At 41.2% G+C, this 18,432-nt stretch overlaps 1 protein-coding gene across 1 annotated transcript in view; it reads right to left on the bottom strand.

Moving 5' to 3' along the window:
• The window catches only part of grm7 (glutamate metabotropic receptor 7), a gene marked incomplete at both ends in the record, with an annotated part of 692,585 nt that overhangs the window by 494,469 nt on the left and 179,684 nt on the right, over window positions 1-18,432 (bottom strand). The window contains 2 exons of the mRNA XM_084317718.1: window positions 9,565-9,719; window positions 17,007-17,142. Of these exons, the coding sequence (XP_084173844.1) occupies window positions 9,565-9,719; window positions 17,007-17,142 (291 nt within the window). The remainder of the gene's footprint in view (window positions 1-9,564; window positions 9,720-17,006; window positions 17,143-18,432) is intronic.

The raw sequence follows: 18,432 nt of genomic DNA, 5'->3' as shown, positions 1-18,432 counted from the left end.
ATTAATTGTGTGCAAGAGGTCAATCAGTTAGCCACATAGCGTGAGCTAGGTTAGCCACTAGTTAACACGAGCTAGATGGAAATACAAACAATGTAACGTTACTGGTGAAAAAGTGATTTACCTTGGAATACTCCTTTGCCAACTTGCTGTACTTTGCTTGCAGGTCTGCAGCTGGATTATGAATAGTCCCAATCTTAGCCAAGGTAACGTTAAGCTAAAACTAGCTTTTCAAATACCTCTTCAGCTAATGTTAATAACAGAGTTCCCCGTCACACTGCTCTGTCGGGACGATGGCATTAAGAAAAGTTATAATTATTTTGTCTCGTCTTGTTTTAGTCAACAATATCAACATACATGAAGAGAAATTTCTTCCTGGTTTTTGTAAATACAATTTTTGTGTCCTCCGATATTTAATAAACTATTTAGTCTCGTTAGCGTCACATGGTCTTCAATAACGTGACATCACGTCTCGTTGTCGTCATGAAAAAAACCTTTGTTGACGAACATCTTTCGTCATCATTTTAGTTGACAAAATTAACACTGATCCATGCTAGATCTTTAATCTTTATTTAGCAGTCCAGTTTCTCTGGGCAGTAGCGTATAGCGTTTGTTCACGCTACATCACTACTTGGGTCTAAAAATAGCTACACTACAAAGAACGCTACTTGGTTCAAAAGGAGCAACGCTACCATCATGCTAATGAGAAATGTAGTTAAGCTATGTAGCGTTGCTACTTGCAGTGTTGGGACTAACGCGTTACAAAGTAACGCGTTACAGAAACGAAGTTACTTTTTGCCGCAACTAGTACTCTACAGTGCATGTGAGCGGATCGGAGCGTGAGCGGCGCGGGGAGCGGAGCGGCCGGTTTTGACGTGAGCGAGGAGTGGGTTTTAAAATGAGTCGGCGCGACGTCCGGAGCGAGAGTTCTCCTCCGCTCCAATCCACTCCAGGCCGCTCACAGTGGTTTAACACTGATGTAATATATACATGCAGTACAATGCCAAAGCAACAGATGGCGATGTACAAACATGAAGGCCATTTTCAACCAATGAGAAGGGTGAACCTGTGATAGGCTGTTCGTTCAGGCTTTGTCACTGTAGAGACGCCCACACTCACTCCAGTTAGAAAAAGTATATCGACGCCATTGTTGTTGACGTTAGCTTACATGCTAACGTTAATGGCAGCGACCATAGCATTGTGGCTCGGCTAGCCTATCATCGCTTAATAGAGATAGTGAATGGATAAACAACGTTATTTAACATTGCAGAATGGCTACAATTACAATGCGGCTCAATACAAACAATTGTTAAGGGGCCCAGGGGGTGTAGACTGTTGTAGTTTGAGCTCATTTACACCATGCTCCAAAAAAAGAAGAAAAAAAACTGCCGAGCGATCTGGCGCGGGGAGCGGGGAGCGCTCGATTCAAGGTGAGCGGGGAGCGAGCGGAGAGCGACTTGGGGGCGGGGTCAACATGAGTGATTAGCGGAGCGGACCAAGCTTTAAAGAGCGAAGAGCGGATTTCTCGGCCGCGCCGATCCGCTCACGTGGACTGGTACTCTAACGCATTACTTTTGAAATTCAGTAACGCTACTTACGTTTCTGAATGGTTTGTTAGTTCGTTACTGCGTTCTTTTTATGTAGATTCATAGCGAGCGTCCTTATTTCGCCTGCGTTTGTTTTGTTTACTGTAGACTGAAAGGCGCTATATAAAACGAAGTATTATTATTATTATTATTTCTTTCCGTAGCCTCATTCTGGTTTTCGCACTTCTGATTGGCCACTGACGTTCTGAAAGAAATAGACGCTCTCTACAGTAAACAACAAGAGGACGCTCGCTATGAATCTACATAATAAGAACGCAGTAATAATTCAAGATTTTCAAGATTCAAGATTCAAGAGTTTTAATTGTCACGGCATACAGGTATACAATGAAATGCGGCTGGTCTTGCCCGCGACGATGTGCAATACAGTGGTACAACATATAATAGAATCCAATAAAAATACAGTGGTACAACATATTAATAGAATCCAATAAAACAGTGCAATAAACAGGTACATGGTGTGCCATCTCGGTATCTGTACATTAGTATTTACAGAGCATCTAGGACATGCTAGTTAGCTTTAGTAGTGCAATACACTGTTCCTGATGTTATACTACTTTAAGTGGCCTTTCCTCTGGCCATAAGTGTGCGTGTGTGCGGCATGAGTGTTAAAGTGGCTGCTAGTGTGTGAGCGTGCTCAGCGTGCGTGTCGTGTATGTACTTGTGTGTGGATAGTTCAGTTTCTGTGTCTCTCATGTTCATTGTTCAAGGCTCTGATGGCCTGGGGGAAGAAGCTTAGCCTAAGCCTCTCCGTCTTAGTCTCTAGAATTCGCAGGCGTCTGCCTGACCTCAGCAGCTGGAACAGGCTGTTATTGGGGTGGTGGGGGTCTTTCATTATCCTGCAGGCTCTGGATTTGCACCTCTTGTTGTATAGAGCCTGCAGGGGAGGTAGCGCAATACCCGTGGTACGCTCGGCTGAGCGCACCACTCTCTGTAGGGCCTTCTTGTCCTGTGCCGTGCTGTTCCCATACCAGGCAGTGATGTTTCCGGTCAAGATGCTCTCTACAGCTCCTGAGTAGAAGGACTGGAGTATCTTCCCCGATACTCTGAACTTCCTTAACTGTCTCAGGTGGTAGAGGCGCTGCTTCGCTAATAACGAACTAACAAACCATTTAGCAACTACTTGGAGAGATAATTAATATACAACATGGAAACGAGATAAAGAACATGTTTGAAGGGCTGCTGGAGTCAACTGGACTAACGTTACATCTCGACCACCGCAGACTGGTGACGGTGAGTGCAATGTGTTCACTGAAACTCAAGATCAACGGATTTTGACTGTACGAAATCTGCCAGGGAATCTCATAATACTAATCAAACAATATAAATATAGTCCTTTCATGCACAATTGATATCCTAACTATTCTAACGTTGCAATGCTTTGATTGATATCTTAAACAACGCTGCAAGATGGTTATGAATGAATTAATGAATGGATGAATGAATGAATGAATGAAAACTTTATTTAACAGATTGCAGAATGGGTACAATACAGTACGGCTCAATACATACAATTGTTAAGGGGATGCAGACCTGAGAAAGACGTTTGTCTTGTTTCCATCAGGGTCCCCCATTTTCAATTCATATAGACATTTATGACATACACAACATACATGACATTTATGGCATAGGGACATATAGGTATTTAGTACTGATACATTTGTGACATAAGCGGTATTCAAATATACAGTACTGTTACCCCTAGATCCTGACAGAGTATATACATATGATGGGGAGGGGACTGTACATTAGGAGGGGGTGGGTGGGTGGGAGAGAAATATACATACAGCGGGGAGGGAATATATAATGAAACGCTCTAGACCACATTGCTTAGCAGAGTTCGGTGATGTGAATGGAAACTGTCAAGTTGATCAACCGATTTTGAGTATATGGGGCATGGGACTTGAGCAATTTTTTTTTTTTATTTTTTTTTAAATAACTAAATAGTTACTTTTCACAGTAACTCATTACTTTTGGGTGTAAGTAACTAGTACAGTAACGAAGTTACTTTGAAATGAAGTAACTAGTAAAGTAACTGAGTTACTATTTTTCAGTAACTAGCACAACACTGGCTACTTGTAAGTGTTATAACATAGTAAATGCTTTTACGGCACCACCTTACAACATACACACACACGCACACGTTAGCTAGACCCACCAAAATCCTGTCACGACACTTGTCACCGCCAGTATTGACTGTACACATTCACAATGACGATGGTGTCCCGTCGTTGGATACAACAATATTTTAACATTCTATCAAGAAAATGCACAGCAGAGCCAGACCTAGCTTAAGCTTGCTAGTGTTAAAGTAAAAAGTTAATGTCAGACTGTTTGATGTTAATGAATCATTACTGTTGTTTGCTTGCTAGCTAGCTAACAAGTCGGCAGTCAACATTACCATGATTACAATGAGCTGACAATAACGTTAACGTTAGGTAATGTTAACTACAAGGAGTAAAAATTCTGCTCTTGAAAATGAAGTATCCAGTCCAGAGATAATGCTAGCATGTGCAGCAGATTCAGGTAATTCCATCTTTCCCTCCCTCACTCACTCACAAGTTGTTTTACTTTATTATCTTGTGATGTGATATATGTAGTTTGGTTGTAATAGTCGCAGGGCACACGTTTTTGGAAGATCTGCAGGCATTGTGTTAGCATGTAGCTTGGTAGCATACTTGCACATTAGCACTGTAGCACTGGTCTACACATTGATTTTGAATTACTGGGCTCCATTTGCAATAATGTAAGCACTCCATTGTATTAGGTAAGCAGATGTGCTCTGTAACAGTTAGTCAATGGTGTGTAATACTTTGAAACTGTAATGACCAGAGCCTAAATGTGATTGATAGCCTAATAGGGCCTATCATAGTTTTGCATAGCAGCTCGGTAGGTAGCAGCTGAGAAGCGGATTCGACTGTATGTAAATATGGATGACCCTGAGGTTTTTTGTATGGTACTCTTTTGCTAGTGAATGGTAGTGAATAATTTGACAAACCTGCTAACAAGGGATGCTAACACTATCCTGTGTAATGTTATATGTGGTGAATTACAGTATAATCTAACTCCCCAGCACAGCCAAGCAACAGAAAACACAAACTCTTGTAGTGTAATAGTAACACATCCATCCATTGAGTGGATGATTCAGGTGCAAGGCCTGGCAAGAGTGTGTTGGTTGTTTGCAGATCACAAAAGCCTTTCATTCAAGATCAGACATACGTACTGGAGCTCCTCGGGTCTGCAATCTCATGAACAAGTGTGAGCCTTGTCTGGAGGGATGGCAGGAGGGACTACAGAAGGGATGGAGCGGGGATGGGTGAATGTTCAAATTATCTCTCTAAATCGCTCTCTCTTGCTCTTTTCTCCAAAGTTGCCTACTGCTGCTTTAATAATTATTTTCCGCAGCGTGATTGCCCACTCTGATTTTGTAACGTCTCGCTTTCTCCCAAATAATTTGTATGTTTCCCAAATCCAGACCCCTCCTCTCACATTGTTTGGATGATTATAATTAGTACAGGCTCTGGTGATATGAACATGATACTTGTTTAAGCCAGATAAGAGATAAATACAAATACTGTACAATATCTGTACTTGTTAACCCTTTCTCTGCCACGCTTATATCCATCCTTATACCATCCTCTGCCAGCTCTATTTGTCTATGGAGATGTTCCTCTTCTTTGCAGGGCTATAACTTTTTAAATTGTATTGCTAAAATGACATTACTATGGCCCATTCAACGTCAAGTATCTATCGTTTAGGATGTAGCAACGTTCTACTTTTTCATTCACATATTCATACTAAAATACGGTCTAAAGCAGGGGTGGGCAACTTTGTATATGGTGAGGGCCACAAAATGTCCACAATCAATCTGGGGGGCCGCATTGTTTATCGGCAGTCCCGCCAGTAGTACCCCATCACTCAAATAGCCCATAATAGTCACAGATGTGATAAATAAGGTATATAAACAATTATAATGTGTTGTAACTTTGTTTTTATTCCATTTCAAATGCATTTAGTAATGCAATTTCAACTTTATGAATTTATAAACAGCTGAATTTAAAAGTATTGCTGTAACCCCAAATATATACAAAAATGATCAATTATAATTAAGGCTTCTAATAAAATAAATGTATGAACTTAAAGCCCACTGCTCAACAAACACAAAGCAGCATTCCTGCTGCATTTCACTACAACAGTAAATCAAAAGTGCAATAATAAATGATTTTGTTAAATGTATAAACTTTTATCCTGCTACTAAACAAAACATTATAACACTGAAATGCATGTTATGGATATGAAGCACTCAGGAATGTTTTGTTTAGTAGCAGGATACAAGTTTATACATTTAACAAAATCATTTATTATTGCACTTTTGATTTACTGTTGTAGTGAAATGCAGCAGGAATGCTGCTTTGTGTTTGTGTTATTAGTGTTATCTGAACACTACAAAAGTAGTGTAAAGTGCAAGTAAAGTAAAGTGCAATACTACATGCCTCCCATTGACCCTTTATCAAACTGGCATGACATTCACCCTCGCCCCACAGTGGGTCAATAATGGTTATAATAATAATAATAATGGTCCCCTATCTACACCTCTCCATCATCTCCCCCCCCTCTCTACACCTCTTCATCATCTCTCCCCCCCTCTCTACACCTCTTCATCATCTCCTTCCCCCCCTCTACACCTCTTCATCATCTCCTCCCCCCCCTGTCTTTAATGAGACACTTGTGGTCTCTCCATTTGGCGCACAATAGCAGGAATGTCAACTTCAATGTTTGTGCATGCAATCTGTATCAGATGAAATAATGTTTCATCCGACAGCCTGTTTCTCTCCTTTGACTTGATGTGCTTCATGTTTGAGAAATTGCTCTCACGTATGTATGTGCTCCCAAACATACTGGCCATAGAGAGGGCAAAGTCCCTGAGGAGTGGGAAGCGGGGCTCAGGTAGCAGTTTCCAAAACGAAATTCCCCTCTCATTTCTCTTTGCTTGAAAAAAAGGATCTGACTGTAGCTCGCACAGTTCAAGCTGCAACGGTGGGGGCTGCTCTGACACCGTAGCGGTGAGGGGGCCGGCAAACAGCGCTATCCGTGACTGCATGCCGTTGAAATCTTCAAACCGATCATTGAATTGCATTTGCAGTGTTTCAATGTCGCTCCTGTACTTTCCGACGGCTCAGCCATCGGATTTCTGTGTGTAGCTGCAAGTCGCCATAATCAGTGTCCATCTCTTCCAAAAAGGAGACAAACTTTCTATGGTTTAGTGACCTGTTGCCTCCACGAATTAGATTGGTAACCTTGGTAACCAAATCCATAACATGGCTGTATTCAAGCTTCTTGGCACAGAGAGCCTCCTATATCAGATAAAAAAAAAGAAAAACGATTTAACGACTCTCGCATATAATTTGACTACACTCGACTCGCATTGGTCATTATAGTGACGCACAATAGATGGAAATTATGTTAGCGAACTTACCTGATGTATAATGCAGTGCAGTATTGGACACTCAACGCCACTCTGCCTTAGAAGCCCGGCGAATCCATCGGTAACAACAGCCGACAGTTTATCAAAACCCCCATATTGCTGCACGGCACTTTCAACAGCGTTGAATATGTGCACACTAGGGCTGACCCCTATTAGTCAAATAGTCGACTAATCGATCGAAAGGAGCCATAGTTGACTGCCAACTCTTCTTAGTCGAATACAATACAAAAAAATAAAAAAAATAAAAAAATATTATATTTTTTATTTATTTTTTTTTTTTTTTTTTTGGCCTGGGGCCACATGGAACGTCGGTGAGGGCCGCATGCGGCCCGCGGGCCGCCAGTTGCCCCTCCCTGGTCTAAAGTATAAATATGTTTTTATCGTTTTCTGCAGCATTCTGCAGAACGTGAGTTATAGCCCTAAATACATATAGATCATCAAATGTAGTTTGATACCGATTGACGTCAGATAAAAAAAATTCAATTGTACAAGGTCCTACACGTCATGCCTCATCATCTGCTGGTGACCGGAGGGGGGGGGGGGGGGTTTATAAGTCCGTGGCCGACGTTAAATAATTTATTTAGTATGGGTGATATGTTGATCGGAGCAGTGTGTATGTATAATAATAATCAAACACGCTGAAACTCACCGCAGCTTCCTCGTAGCGTTGGGCGATCAGCGTGGAGCAGAACGTTCGCTATTATGGGATGTCGATCTAGTTGGTCCAGTTCCAGGTTGTATAATACTATATACGTCCAAATCATGTTGTTTATCGAGTTATTGGCAACCGATCGCTATCCAGTGTATCAAGCTGGAGTCCCGCTAGCGATAGCGAGTGGCCGGACGAAATATGGGTGAGCACCACTTCCTGCCGCTCACTTCCGGTTTTGGCGATTCGCCGATCGGCCACCAGATGGCTGTCTTGAACCGTTGGAGAGTTGAGAGGAGATCAACAGCAAGTCTCAAGTCTCCGTGGGTGAAATATGATTGCCATGACAGATTTTTGAAATATTGATCTCAAAGACGCTGTACGACGTCATTGGCAGATTAAGCATGGCGAGCAATGACGTCTAAAGTCGTCGTTGGCGATTAAAGGGTTAATCAGATGCCTATTACTACCACATATAAGTGCAGTTCTCTCAGCTATGTTTATCAACAAGGCATAGTCATCAGTCATAAATATCATAAAATCACAACATACATTGGCGTATCATCATTGTCATAAGTAGTTTTGCTGTCCTTATTTAATCTGAACAATGATGACAATGTAGAAAGGATTATAGATTTGGGATGGTCCACATCCATTTTGGGATGGCTTAGATTGTATTTCAGGACAGTTCCGGGAGGATGGCTCGAGGATCAGGATATAACATCTGTATGCACTAAGTAAGTTAACTGAATTAGACAAAACACTAACTTGTTAGGGTGAGTTAAAGTAACATTACACAATATAGCTGTTTCAAGAATCTTGTGTAAGGAGTGAGACATGGACTTACACTGTTAAAAGTAGAAAGGTGGAAAGACCTACAGTACACTGTAAAAAGGATCAGGATATAACATCTGTATGCACTAAGTAAGTTAACTGAATTAGACAAAACACTAACTTGTTAGGGTGAGTTAAAGTAACATTACACAATATAGCTGTTTCAAGAATCTTGTGTAAGGAGTGAGACATGGACTTACACTGTTAAAAGTAGAAAGGTGGAAAGACCTACAGTACACTGTAAAAAGAAGGGGAAACGTAAATACTTCTTAAAAAGTCAGAACGGGAATTTACTGCATTTTCTGCACTTGTACGGCCAACATTCTCAGTAGGTGGCACCAACACAAGATTTGGTTGCTTTTTTAATTGTGCAGTAGCTTATTCAGGACCTTAAATTAAAGGCAAATTGTGATTTATTTGGGGAAGGCATTTTAATATTCGACCTGGTAGCACTAGTGGTGACGCCCCTGGAATCCGACAACATCAGGTCTAGTTTTCACATGCTTCTCCCACTGCTCCTGTACTTGACAATGTCACCTTCATCCTTTCCAAGATAGCATCTATCGTGCCCCTGTCACAAATACACTCGTTCAATCAGATAAAACGTGAGGAAAAGCTACAGCTCTTACAGTGCATCCCCCAAGAATTGTTTAGGAAAGGTAGAAAGTCCTCTGAAACCAAAGCCACCCAAAACTCCCCATTTTAATCAATACACATTCAATTAGTGTTGTAGATGGTAGTAATAGGCACTACCTACATTAGATACATCCCCAATAATTGTTAGTTTGTATTATATAATATAATAATTATAGTATTACTCTTCACCGCAGAAATGTGATTAATGTGGTGGGAATATACCAGCCTAATGCTTACTGTATAGTTTGATTGTATTATATATATATATATATATACAGTAAAATAATTCAAAAAATATGGATTGCTTTGGCAAGGAGGTGACATTCCAACTGATTGATACAATAAATGAATGAACATACCATTGATGGTGGTTCTCTTTGGCAGTATGGTGACAGCCCCTACAGCGGCCTCCTCTAGCTGGTGAATGGGGCTGTTCTTGGCTCCCCAGCTGTCTGAACCAACCCACAGGAAATGACCCACCTGGTCCGCTCGCTTACTGGCACTCAGGATACCCCTGGAATCAATGGTAGACAACCAGTCAGTCAGTAGTGGTCAGTGACATTGATGCATACAGTCTATGGGCATATTCAAACAGACAGAGCATTTAGAGATATCCCAGGAGTCACACGCAAGTAAACACTCACAGCCACCATTATATCCTTTGAAAAAATGCACATAGCGGGAGATCCCAGATACACATGCATCTATGTTTGCACTAGGGCACTAGGGATCTTGAGGAATCCATAGATACAGTACCAGTCATGGCATGCTAGCTCACTGTCTCTGACCTCGAGATATCGAAATGAAAATGGACTCAATGAATACAAATTAGGCTAGTTCCATGCAATCTTGGGCCAAAACCACAATTTTATATGCATTACAAATTTATTCTCACCTTTCTTATGATTTATTTGCCTATTTCTACATAGCCTACTGGTGTCCTTTATGTATTGGAATTGCATACGTCGCATATGGCTGTACAGCTGATTCTTGGCATCCAATGAGCCCAATTGTATTCACGTGTGATGATTTAAGTCCCCATAATAGCCATTTCTATGTAGTGACACCAATATTTTGAAACTCGACCTCACTGTATAAAATTACCTATTGTGACCTCTAGGATAATCACAGCTTCAAACAGAAACTAGAGACCCAGGTCATTCAAAGGAGGATGCAACAGAATTACGTAAAAAGAGGTCTCTATATGCACCTGGCCCATTGTCTGAGAAAAAAAACAGTGCCCCCGAAAGTTGCTTCCAAACTTCATCACCATACAGTTTATAAACACAACTGATCAACTTTCATATAGCCTTGGCAGACCTTTAGAAAGGTACAGAATAAAAGTATTGCTTTTCCACTTTTTGAATTAATTTAACATTTAAAAATGTTTGCAGGTCCAAAATGAATCTTGTTTTTTACATGTTACATTAATGTATCCCCTCCCTACTTCCCATTTCCCCACGTGGAATGCACCTGATTGGATAAATTACATGCTGGTGCTCTAGTGCGACATCCAGTGGCTGAACGTTATCTATAGCACCTTTAAATGACTGATATAAATCGTATGGCAAATATAAAACACATACTGCTTGTGCAAAGTGTAAATTGTAGTCTAGTGAAACGCATGTACGATGTACGATGTAAAATGTACAATGTACGAAAGCAATGTACAGTATCAAACCTCAAAGTCAAACCTAACCATGTTTTAAGGTCTCATCATGCAAGCCATCTTTACAGCATAATGGGACGGTTAATCATCACCCAGGACAAGCAGCATAGAGAGTGCAGTGGTTACATGAGGAGTAATATCACACTCAAGGCTCTTGTATTAAGGGATAAGGCCAGTGTAATTATACTTTTTTTACCTTATTGTCAGCATATCCTATTAAAATACCAAAACCTTGAATGCATTGCATTCTATTGGATCTAGCCGACACCAGATGTACCTCATGTCCTGAAGTCTACAATTCCATTGTAAAAAAAAAAAAAGGGTTAACCCATACATTTTTCCATAGCTGCGGGAGATTGGTGGAGCCTGACTCCCTTATTTGGGGAGAGAAATTAGGAAACAGATACATCAGGCACATCTGGTTACTTTGGCATTTGGTAAACACAAATACTGTTCCTATTTGATAAAACATATAACTGCATAGCTAGGATTTATGTCTCAAATAGGGGGAGGAAAAAAAGACTTGCTGCAGCCCAACTCTCCCAACTGCTGGACAGCAGATTAATTAAGCCATTTGTTTCAACACTGAACCGTGGACTATTATGCTACATCAAATAAGGCACATTAGAAACAATAAGTGCTGTAAGTGGTATTTCTTTGTAGAAATAAGTTAAATGTTAAATAGCTCTACATTCCAACAGCCATCACTGATATAGTGTTTGGTCAGTAGCATGTGTCTCAGCCCAGTCCCTCAGCTCTGCAGTAAAGACAAAATAAATGTTCTTGTATCCCTTCCCACTTTATCCAATCAGGAGAGAGACCCTAGATATTTGTTACTCATTTCAAGAAATCTTACCATACCACATTTCCTTACTGCACTGGTAGATTATTTGACTTGTTTCAACAACACATTTGCTTAAAAATATTAAAATAAATTCTTATTTTTGCTGTTTGGAGTTCTCTTTCCTCATTGAATAAAGTTGAATACATTTATTTTCTGTTTACTGCCGAACGAAGGGACCCATGTTACTGACCAGACAATCTATATCAGTGATGTCGCAACTAGGGTTGGGTACTGTTCACATTTGAACCGATACCGGTACCAGTACCTGAGGATTGATACCGGTACCCGACGGTACTGTTTTCCGGTACTTTCATTATAACAAACATTTTATTTCTGTTGTAAAACTAAACTAAATTCTAAACTTCTCAATTTCAACATTGTTATCACACCACACAAACTAAAACACCTCCCTACCTCCCTCTCCCAGACCGTTCCTACAAAAATGTTTTGTATACATACATACATGTATGTATGTAACAGTTGTGACATCATCACCTCAAACTTTGATGCCCCGAGGGAGTTTCGAACCCGGGTCTCCCACGCCGCAGGCAACAGCACAGTCCACTATACCAAGAAGTGAACTCACTGCTTTGTAACGTGTATATGTGTCTTTTGAGGATGAGAGTGAGTTTAACCCATAGTACTGCTACTCACCCCAGTCACTTCACAACATCTGAAGTCATTTGTGACTGCGCTTCGCGGTACCATCCGTTACATGTATACACGACTTTGCGGAGACTCAGCCCTGCTGGTCTCTGACAAGAACAAGTTACAGGTTGAAAAAACCCTCAGCTCGGAACTAGGCAAAATCTGCATATGGCTCGCTGATAACAAACTATCATTACACATGGGCAAAACAGAGTCCATTATCTTCGGTTCAAATAACAAACTCAGCAAGACCGCCGGCTTCTCAGTTACAGTGGGTGACAATATTGTCACAAGGAAAAAAGATATTACCTACCTGGGTTCAATCCTAGAGGCAAATCTTTCCTGTGACAAAATGGCATCCAATGTAATAAAAAAAGTCAACCAACAAACTCGATTCTTGTACCGGATCTCCTCACTGGTAAACAAGAATACCCTGAAGACTCTGGCAGGAGCACTCATTCAAGGGTACTACGACTATGCTTGCACCTCATGGTACCAAAGCACCTCAAAGGCGCTAAAAACAAAATTACAAACATCTCAAAACAAACTGGTCAGACTACTGCTTGACCTTACTCCTAGAACCCACCTCACCCCTGCCGACTTTGACAACCTAGGATGGCTTAGAGTAGACGACAGAGTACAGCAACTTGCAATGGGCCTGGTCTACCAGATACACTACACGACCAAGGTACCCATGTACATGTCAAAATACTTCCCAAAGGTCAGTGAATACCACGATCACAACACCAGAGGGAGCTCCACAAATCATGTTAAACCCAGATTCGGTTCAAACAAGGGACTAAACATGTTTCGCAATTATGCCACATGAATGTGGAATGCACTACCCAAAGCTGTAAAGGAATGTGAATCACTACCCACTTTCAAAAACACTCTCAAAAAACACCTACGGGAGACTACAATTCGAAACTGGCCCCTGTAAATGTCCTAACACAACCCCCTCCAATGTACAGTAAAAATGACCAAGTATGGTCTTGTCAATATTCCAATGTACAGTGTTGCTTGTACAGTTGTACAGTGTCCCCCACCCACCCCTCCTACCCAACCTCCCCCCACCCCACTCCTACCCAACCTCCTCCAATGTACAGTACCCCCCCCCCCCCCCCACCTACCCAACCTCCTCCAATGTACAGTTTCTACGTCAAATGTATATACTTCTTTTCTGGACTCTTTTCGTATCACAAACAGTACTGTATTTGCAATTCTGGTATGTCATAAATGTATAGATGTAGCAGTACTGTCTATCTGTATGTCATATATGTTACGATGAATTGAAAATGGGGGACCCTGATGTAAACAAGACGAAAGTCTTTCTCTGGTCTGCATCCCCTTAACAATTGTATGTATTGAGCTGTACTGTACTGTACCCATTCTGCAATCTGTTAATAAAGTTTTCAATCAATCAATCAACACGTTTAAATATCAACATTATCTGGCCATCCTCAGTAAATACTATCAAACTCCTCTGACCTCATCTGGTCTTTCCAAAGACCAGAGCTGGAACGTGCGCGCACACACACACACACACAAAGGGAGAATGGCTCATAGCAGACGTAATGATGTTAGGTTCTTTTCGGATAATGAAATTAAATGTTTATATCATGAACTATCCAGTTAGTATTTATAGTATAACGTTTGGCTACTTTAAATCATTGAAAGTAGAGAGAGAGCGAGAGAGAGGGAGAGAGTCTCAGCCACCACCGCCGTGATGTATTAGGTTTGAGTTTTGAGCCTCTTGGATGCCGTAGTTAAGTGATGTCCCAGGAAGTCAGCACATGGAGTTGTATGGAGCGTGATGCATGAAGCGATATATATAAATGAACAACCAATAAATGTGAAGTTATTCTTGAACCTCGGTTGTCAAGCCTCGTCAATATAACACCCAACCCCCCTTTCCTCACTAATGGAACTGGTGTCGTGGAGTCAATGTAGTTAGCTTAGCTTAGTTAGCGGCTAACGCTAGTTATCTTAGCGGCTAATGTGGACATGGCAAGGATGCAAAGCATGTAGACACATTGGACATTGCTCACACTGGTGTCTATTATGAAATGACAATTGTGTGTCATTTAAGGTCCGCACTGGTCTGTCTATTATGAAATGACAATTGATTGTCATTGAAGGTCCACGCTGGTCTGTGTCTCTAATGAAATGACAATTGCGCGTCATTGGAATTTGGATAATTTTCGAACTGGGCGGGTCTTAGGTATCGAAATGTGGCACCAATAATGGTAATGTCGGTAATGTCGGGGACAGAATCGCTGTGGATAACTGGAATGGCGATCAAATAATTGGATAATTTTTTTTGCATTACATCAGAGACCAGGTAAGGACTCTATATATCCAATATTGCATTGATCTGATATTTATTTCCTTTTTCTCGTCCTTCATGGGAATCACCCAAACCATACTCATATTCAAAACGGTATAAAACGGAAATGTACGGATGAAAAAACAATCTGTTCTTTGCATGTTGACCAGAAGCAACTCACTGACAGTCTACGGCGTTATTAGATCCATAGCTATAATATAAAATATAGTTTTAGGACTCGCAAGTTTGGCATCCTAAAATTATATCCATTGAATAAAGACCTGGCGCTGAAGGGGGATCAGCGCCCCCTGCTGCTGGCATCCAATGTGTTAAAAGTACAGAGTTCGGTACCCATCCCTAGTCACAACACACTTCACAGCCGTCTGTCAGTGTCACGCTGTGTTATTGCCACTCAACCAACACATCAGCTGAAAGCTAAAATGGATGCCATTTGATTGACACACCGCTTGACCTATTACGTGCTTCTAATCTTGGGTTATAAGACCAAACAGCCAATGAGCATCAGTTTCGAAAGAGTGACCGGACAAATCACCACTGATGCTTACAATTATTGATCGTTTGTGTAGCCAATGAAATTATGAAAAGAATGACATCTTACTTGAGTTGGTTTTCTGAGACAGAGAAGCAGTAAAAGCGTACCGTACGTCAGAGAATGAACGTGCGCCTCCCTCTCCAGAGCGCAAATTGCGCTAATCTGTTGTTGCGCTGATATGTTGTTGATCTGTTGTTGTGTGAGAAGGGGGTGATAATGGTTGGGGGTGGTGTATGTGTATGTGACAAGAGATTAGTGGAGGAGGGGGAGAGGGGACTGAGGTAGTGTTGACTCCTCTCACAATTATTTGGGGTAAAATCGCCTAAACATACCATTACATAAAACACTTAATTTTTTGTGATATTGTTATCAACTTTGGACATGTTCTAGGTAAGACTTCAGGCTATGGCTCCAGCAGTGTGTTCAGCTAATAACTATAGAGTAGATAGATCTGCAGGCATCTTGTTTGCCAAATAATTCAGACCAAAACTATTTTTTATTTCAGTGTGTTCAAACCTCTGTAACTCTATGACAATGACTTGTGAGACTTGTGTATCTGCTACAAATGGTTCCAGAATAGTGTCCAATTTACTTTTAGTATACAATCAACAGACGTTTTATGCTAAATGTGTTGACTGTTAAGAGGTTAACACTAGCACAGCCGACAAGGGATCAAATGACCCCTAGGCATTTTCAATAAATGTATCCTCGTCACTCGGTCGAGCTCCAGCTCTGTCACTCAATGACTTTTCCTAAAAGTACCCATTTTATCTGGCACGGTTTCTGAAATTTCAAAATGACTTCAGGAAAATGTTATTAGAACGTTATTCCACATATATATGGAATATATGGAATATATATGTGGAAAGTCACAGCACTTGGAGAGCGTCTAGCGCAGGGGTGGCCAACCTGTGGCTTGCGAGCCGCATGTGGCTCTTTGCCCGTCAATGTGTGGCACTTCCATCCAAAAAAAAAAATAAAAGATTATAATATTATTATTTATTATTATTATTATAAAAAAAAAAATAAAATTTGTCACTCAAACATGTGGTAAACCTCATATTTTTATATTCAGAGGTAATTATATAGTTTACACTGTTTATTTTTCTCATATTTCTCATATAAGCTGTCGGGTCATCTGACCCGTTCTCCATGGCTGTGCTAGTGTTAAGAAGTTGTAAAATATAAATTACCAAATGTGAAATAAAGCAGCACTTCCGGGGGCAAAGCAACCAGTCCACTCCAAGTGGGCATGCATTTTGAGTGCAAACGGGCACTCCAAACAGGCACTCCACCCCTCGACCATGCTGTGAGCAGCAATACCGGGAGCCTTGAACGTTCATCCACCCCAAACAGGCACTGCACTAGTGGTCTGATTGTTGGGTCCAGTGAGGCGCTTCCTCTCTTTATCCTGCTGATTCTGATTCACTCTCTCGCTCACACAGTCACTGCTCCGTGGCAGGTTACCTGAATGTCATCATGCTCTGCTGTAGCAGATGATTTAAGCGAGTGAAATGCACAACACAGCTTACCTGGTACCTAGAAAGCACCATTTAAGTCAATTTTATGGTGCACCAGTTTTTCCCCTAGCAATTGAGCAAAGCCTAATGACCAAACAATCATTTGATTGACCAACATAGGTCAGCCCTAAATTAAACAATGATCTAATGCATTCCTATAATTTGAACAGAAACTGTATCCTGTCCCCAGAAGCCCGAGAGCTTCTGTGTTTCTCTGATCACACAAGGAGTAAACACTCACCTGATGTCCTCATCAGAGGCGAAGATGATGACTGCCCGGGCGTACTGCGTGTCCAGAAGGAGACGAATGATCTTGTCAAAGTCGGCAGGTTTGCGGTCGTGGGGGATCTTCAGTGACTGGGCTATGCAGAGCCCACCTGGTGGAGGAAGCAAAGGGCAATGGATGAGATGGGACTTTCAAAACATTGGAAACAGCCAAAGGATTCCCTGAAGAGTCTTTCTGAAAGGTTGACCAGTAAAACATATTAGTTATTACTGATGAGGTAAAAGGTAAGAACATGTAATACAATTAAACAGTGTGCAGTCTAAGGAGCAAACCAAAAATACAATAAAAAGTATGTTTCTCTGTATTGCCTGCTATTTCTGGAAACCGCAGTTGCATAGCAGCACTTGAGGAAAAGCTATCGGCTGAAACGTTTATGGTTTCAATAAATGTCTCTCGTGAGAGGAAAGTGTGCAATTCTTTTTTACTTCTTACTCTCGACACGTCCCATTACACAATCCCTGGCAGGGTGTTTTTTTGTCTAGCATTGTTATTCACAGCTGAGGAACTCTTCAAAAAGTTATTCTGCCTGACATTGCGTACAATAATGATGAGCATCACACCGTGTAATAGCTTGATTCTGTCTGTCACAGTTTGGGAGATTCTCGTACAATCTACATTACATCACATCGCTGATAAACAGCTTCTTCTGGACCGGCTCTCAGTGTATGTCATACAGTACACTTTGTTCTCATTGCCTCATAATATGGCCACCATTGCATGATCTGGTGTCTTGTGAAACGGGTTCTAAGAGTTCTCATCAAAGGTACCCATACATCAAGGTGAGACCCAAATTGAAATGTTAGTTACTTTCTTCCCATCTTAGGTCATCCATGTTAGGTCATCCCATCTGTCCAGGTACTGGACAGAATTCCGATGTAAAGAACAAATGGTCATGTTCCTAATACAGCAAACCGTGACAAAAGCTATGTATCATCAAATACACGCATGCATGGCTGGTTTTAGATCAACTTGGCTTGCCTAGTCTTGAATATTTTAATATTTTCTATGTTTTAATTGTGATGCCGTAAAGTTGCACACACTACACTACTGGATTTATTTATATTACTTTTCCACTGTGTGTCCAAGGACTGCCTCAGCACATACAACAGGCAGTACAGTACGTCGCTGTCATAGGGGTGATGTGCTAACGATCCCCATGATGATTGATTGGACAGAGTGTCAATACAGAAGGCCATGTCCAGTTGCATCATCATCGACCAACATGGACAGGCCTAACAGCACAGGGGACATGGTAAACACTGGAGCGCCTCAATACAGATCTAATGAAGTGCCTCTGTGTAGCCAATCAATCTGTCAAGTGGCCCGTTAATTAAATTCAATTAAACACATTCATTCATACAGGGGATAGCCTACAGGCAGC

The sequence above is a fragment of the Notolepis coatsorum genome, assembly GCF_963971535.1.
Source record: "Notolepis coatsorum genome assembly, chromosome: 6".
In the NCBI taxonomy this organism is placed as follows: Eukaryota; Metazoa; Chordata; class Actinopteri; order Aulopiformes; family Paralepididae; genus Notolepis; species Notolepis coatsorum.
The sequence above is the reverse complement of the archived record's forward strand: the minus strand, read 5'-3'. Positions and strand labels throughout refer to the sequence as shown.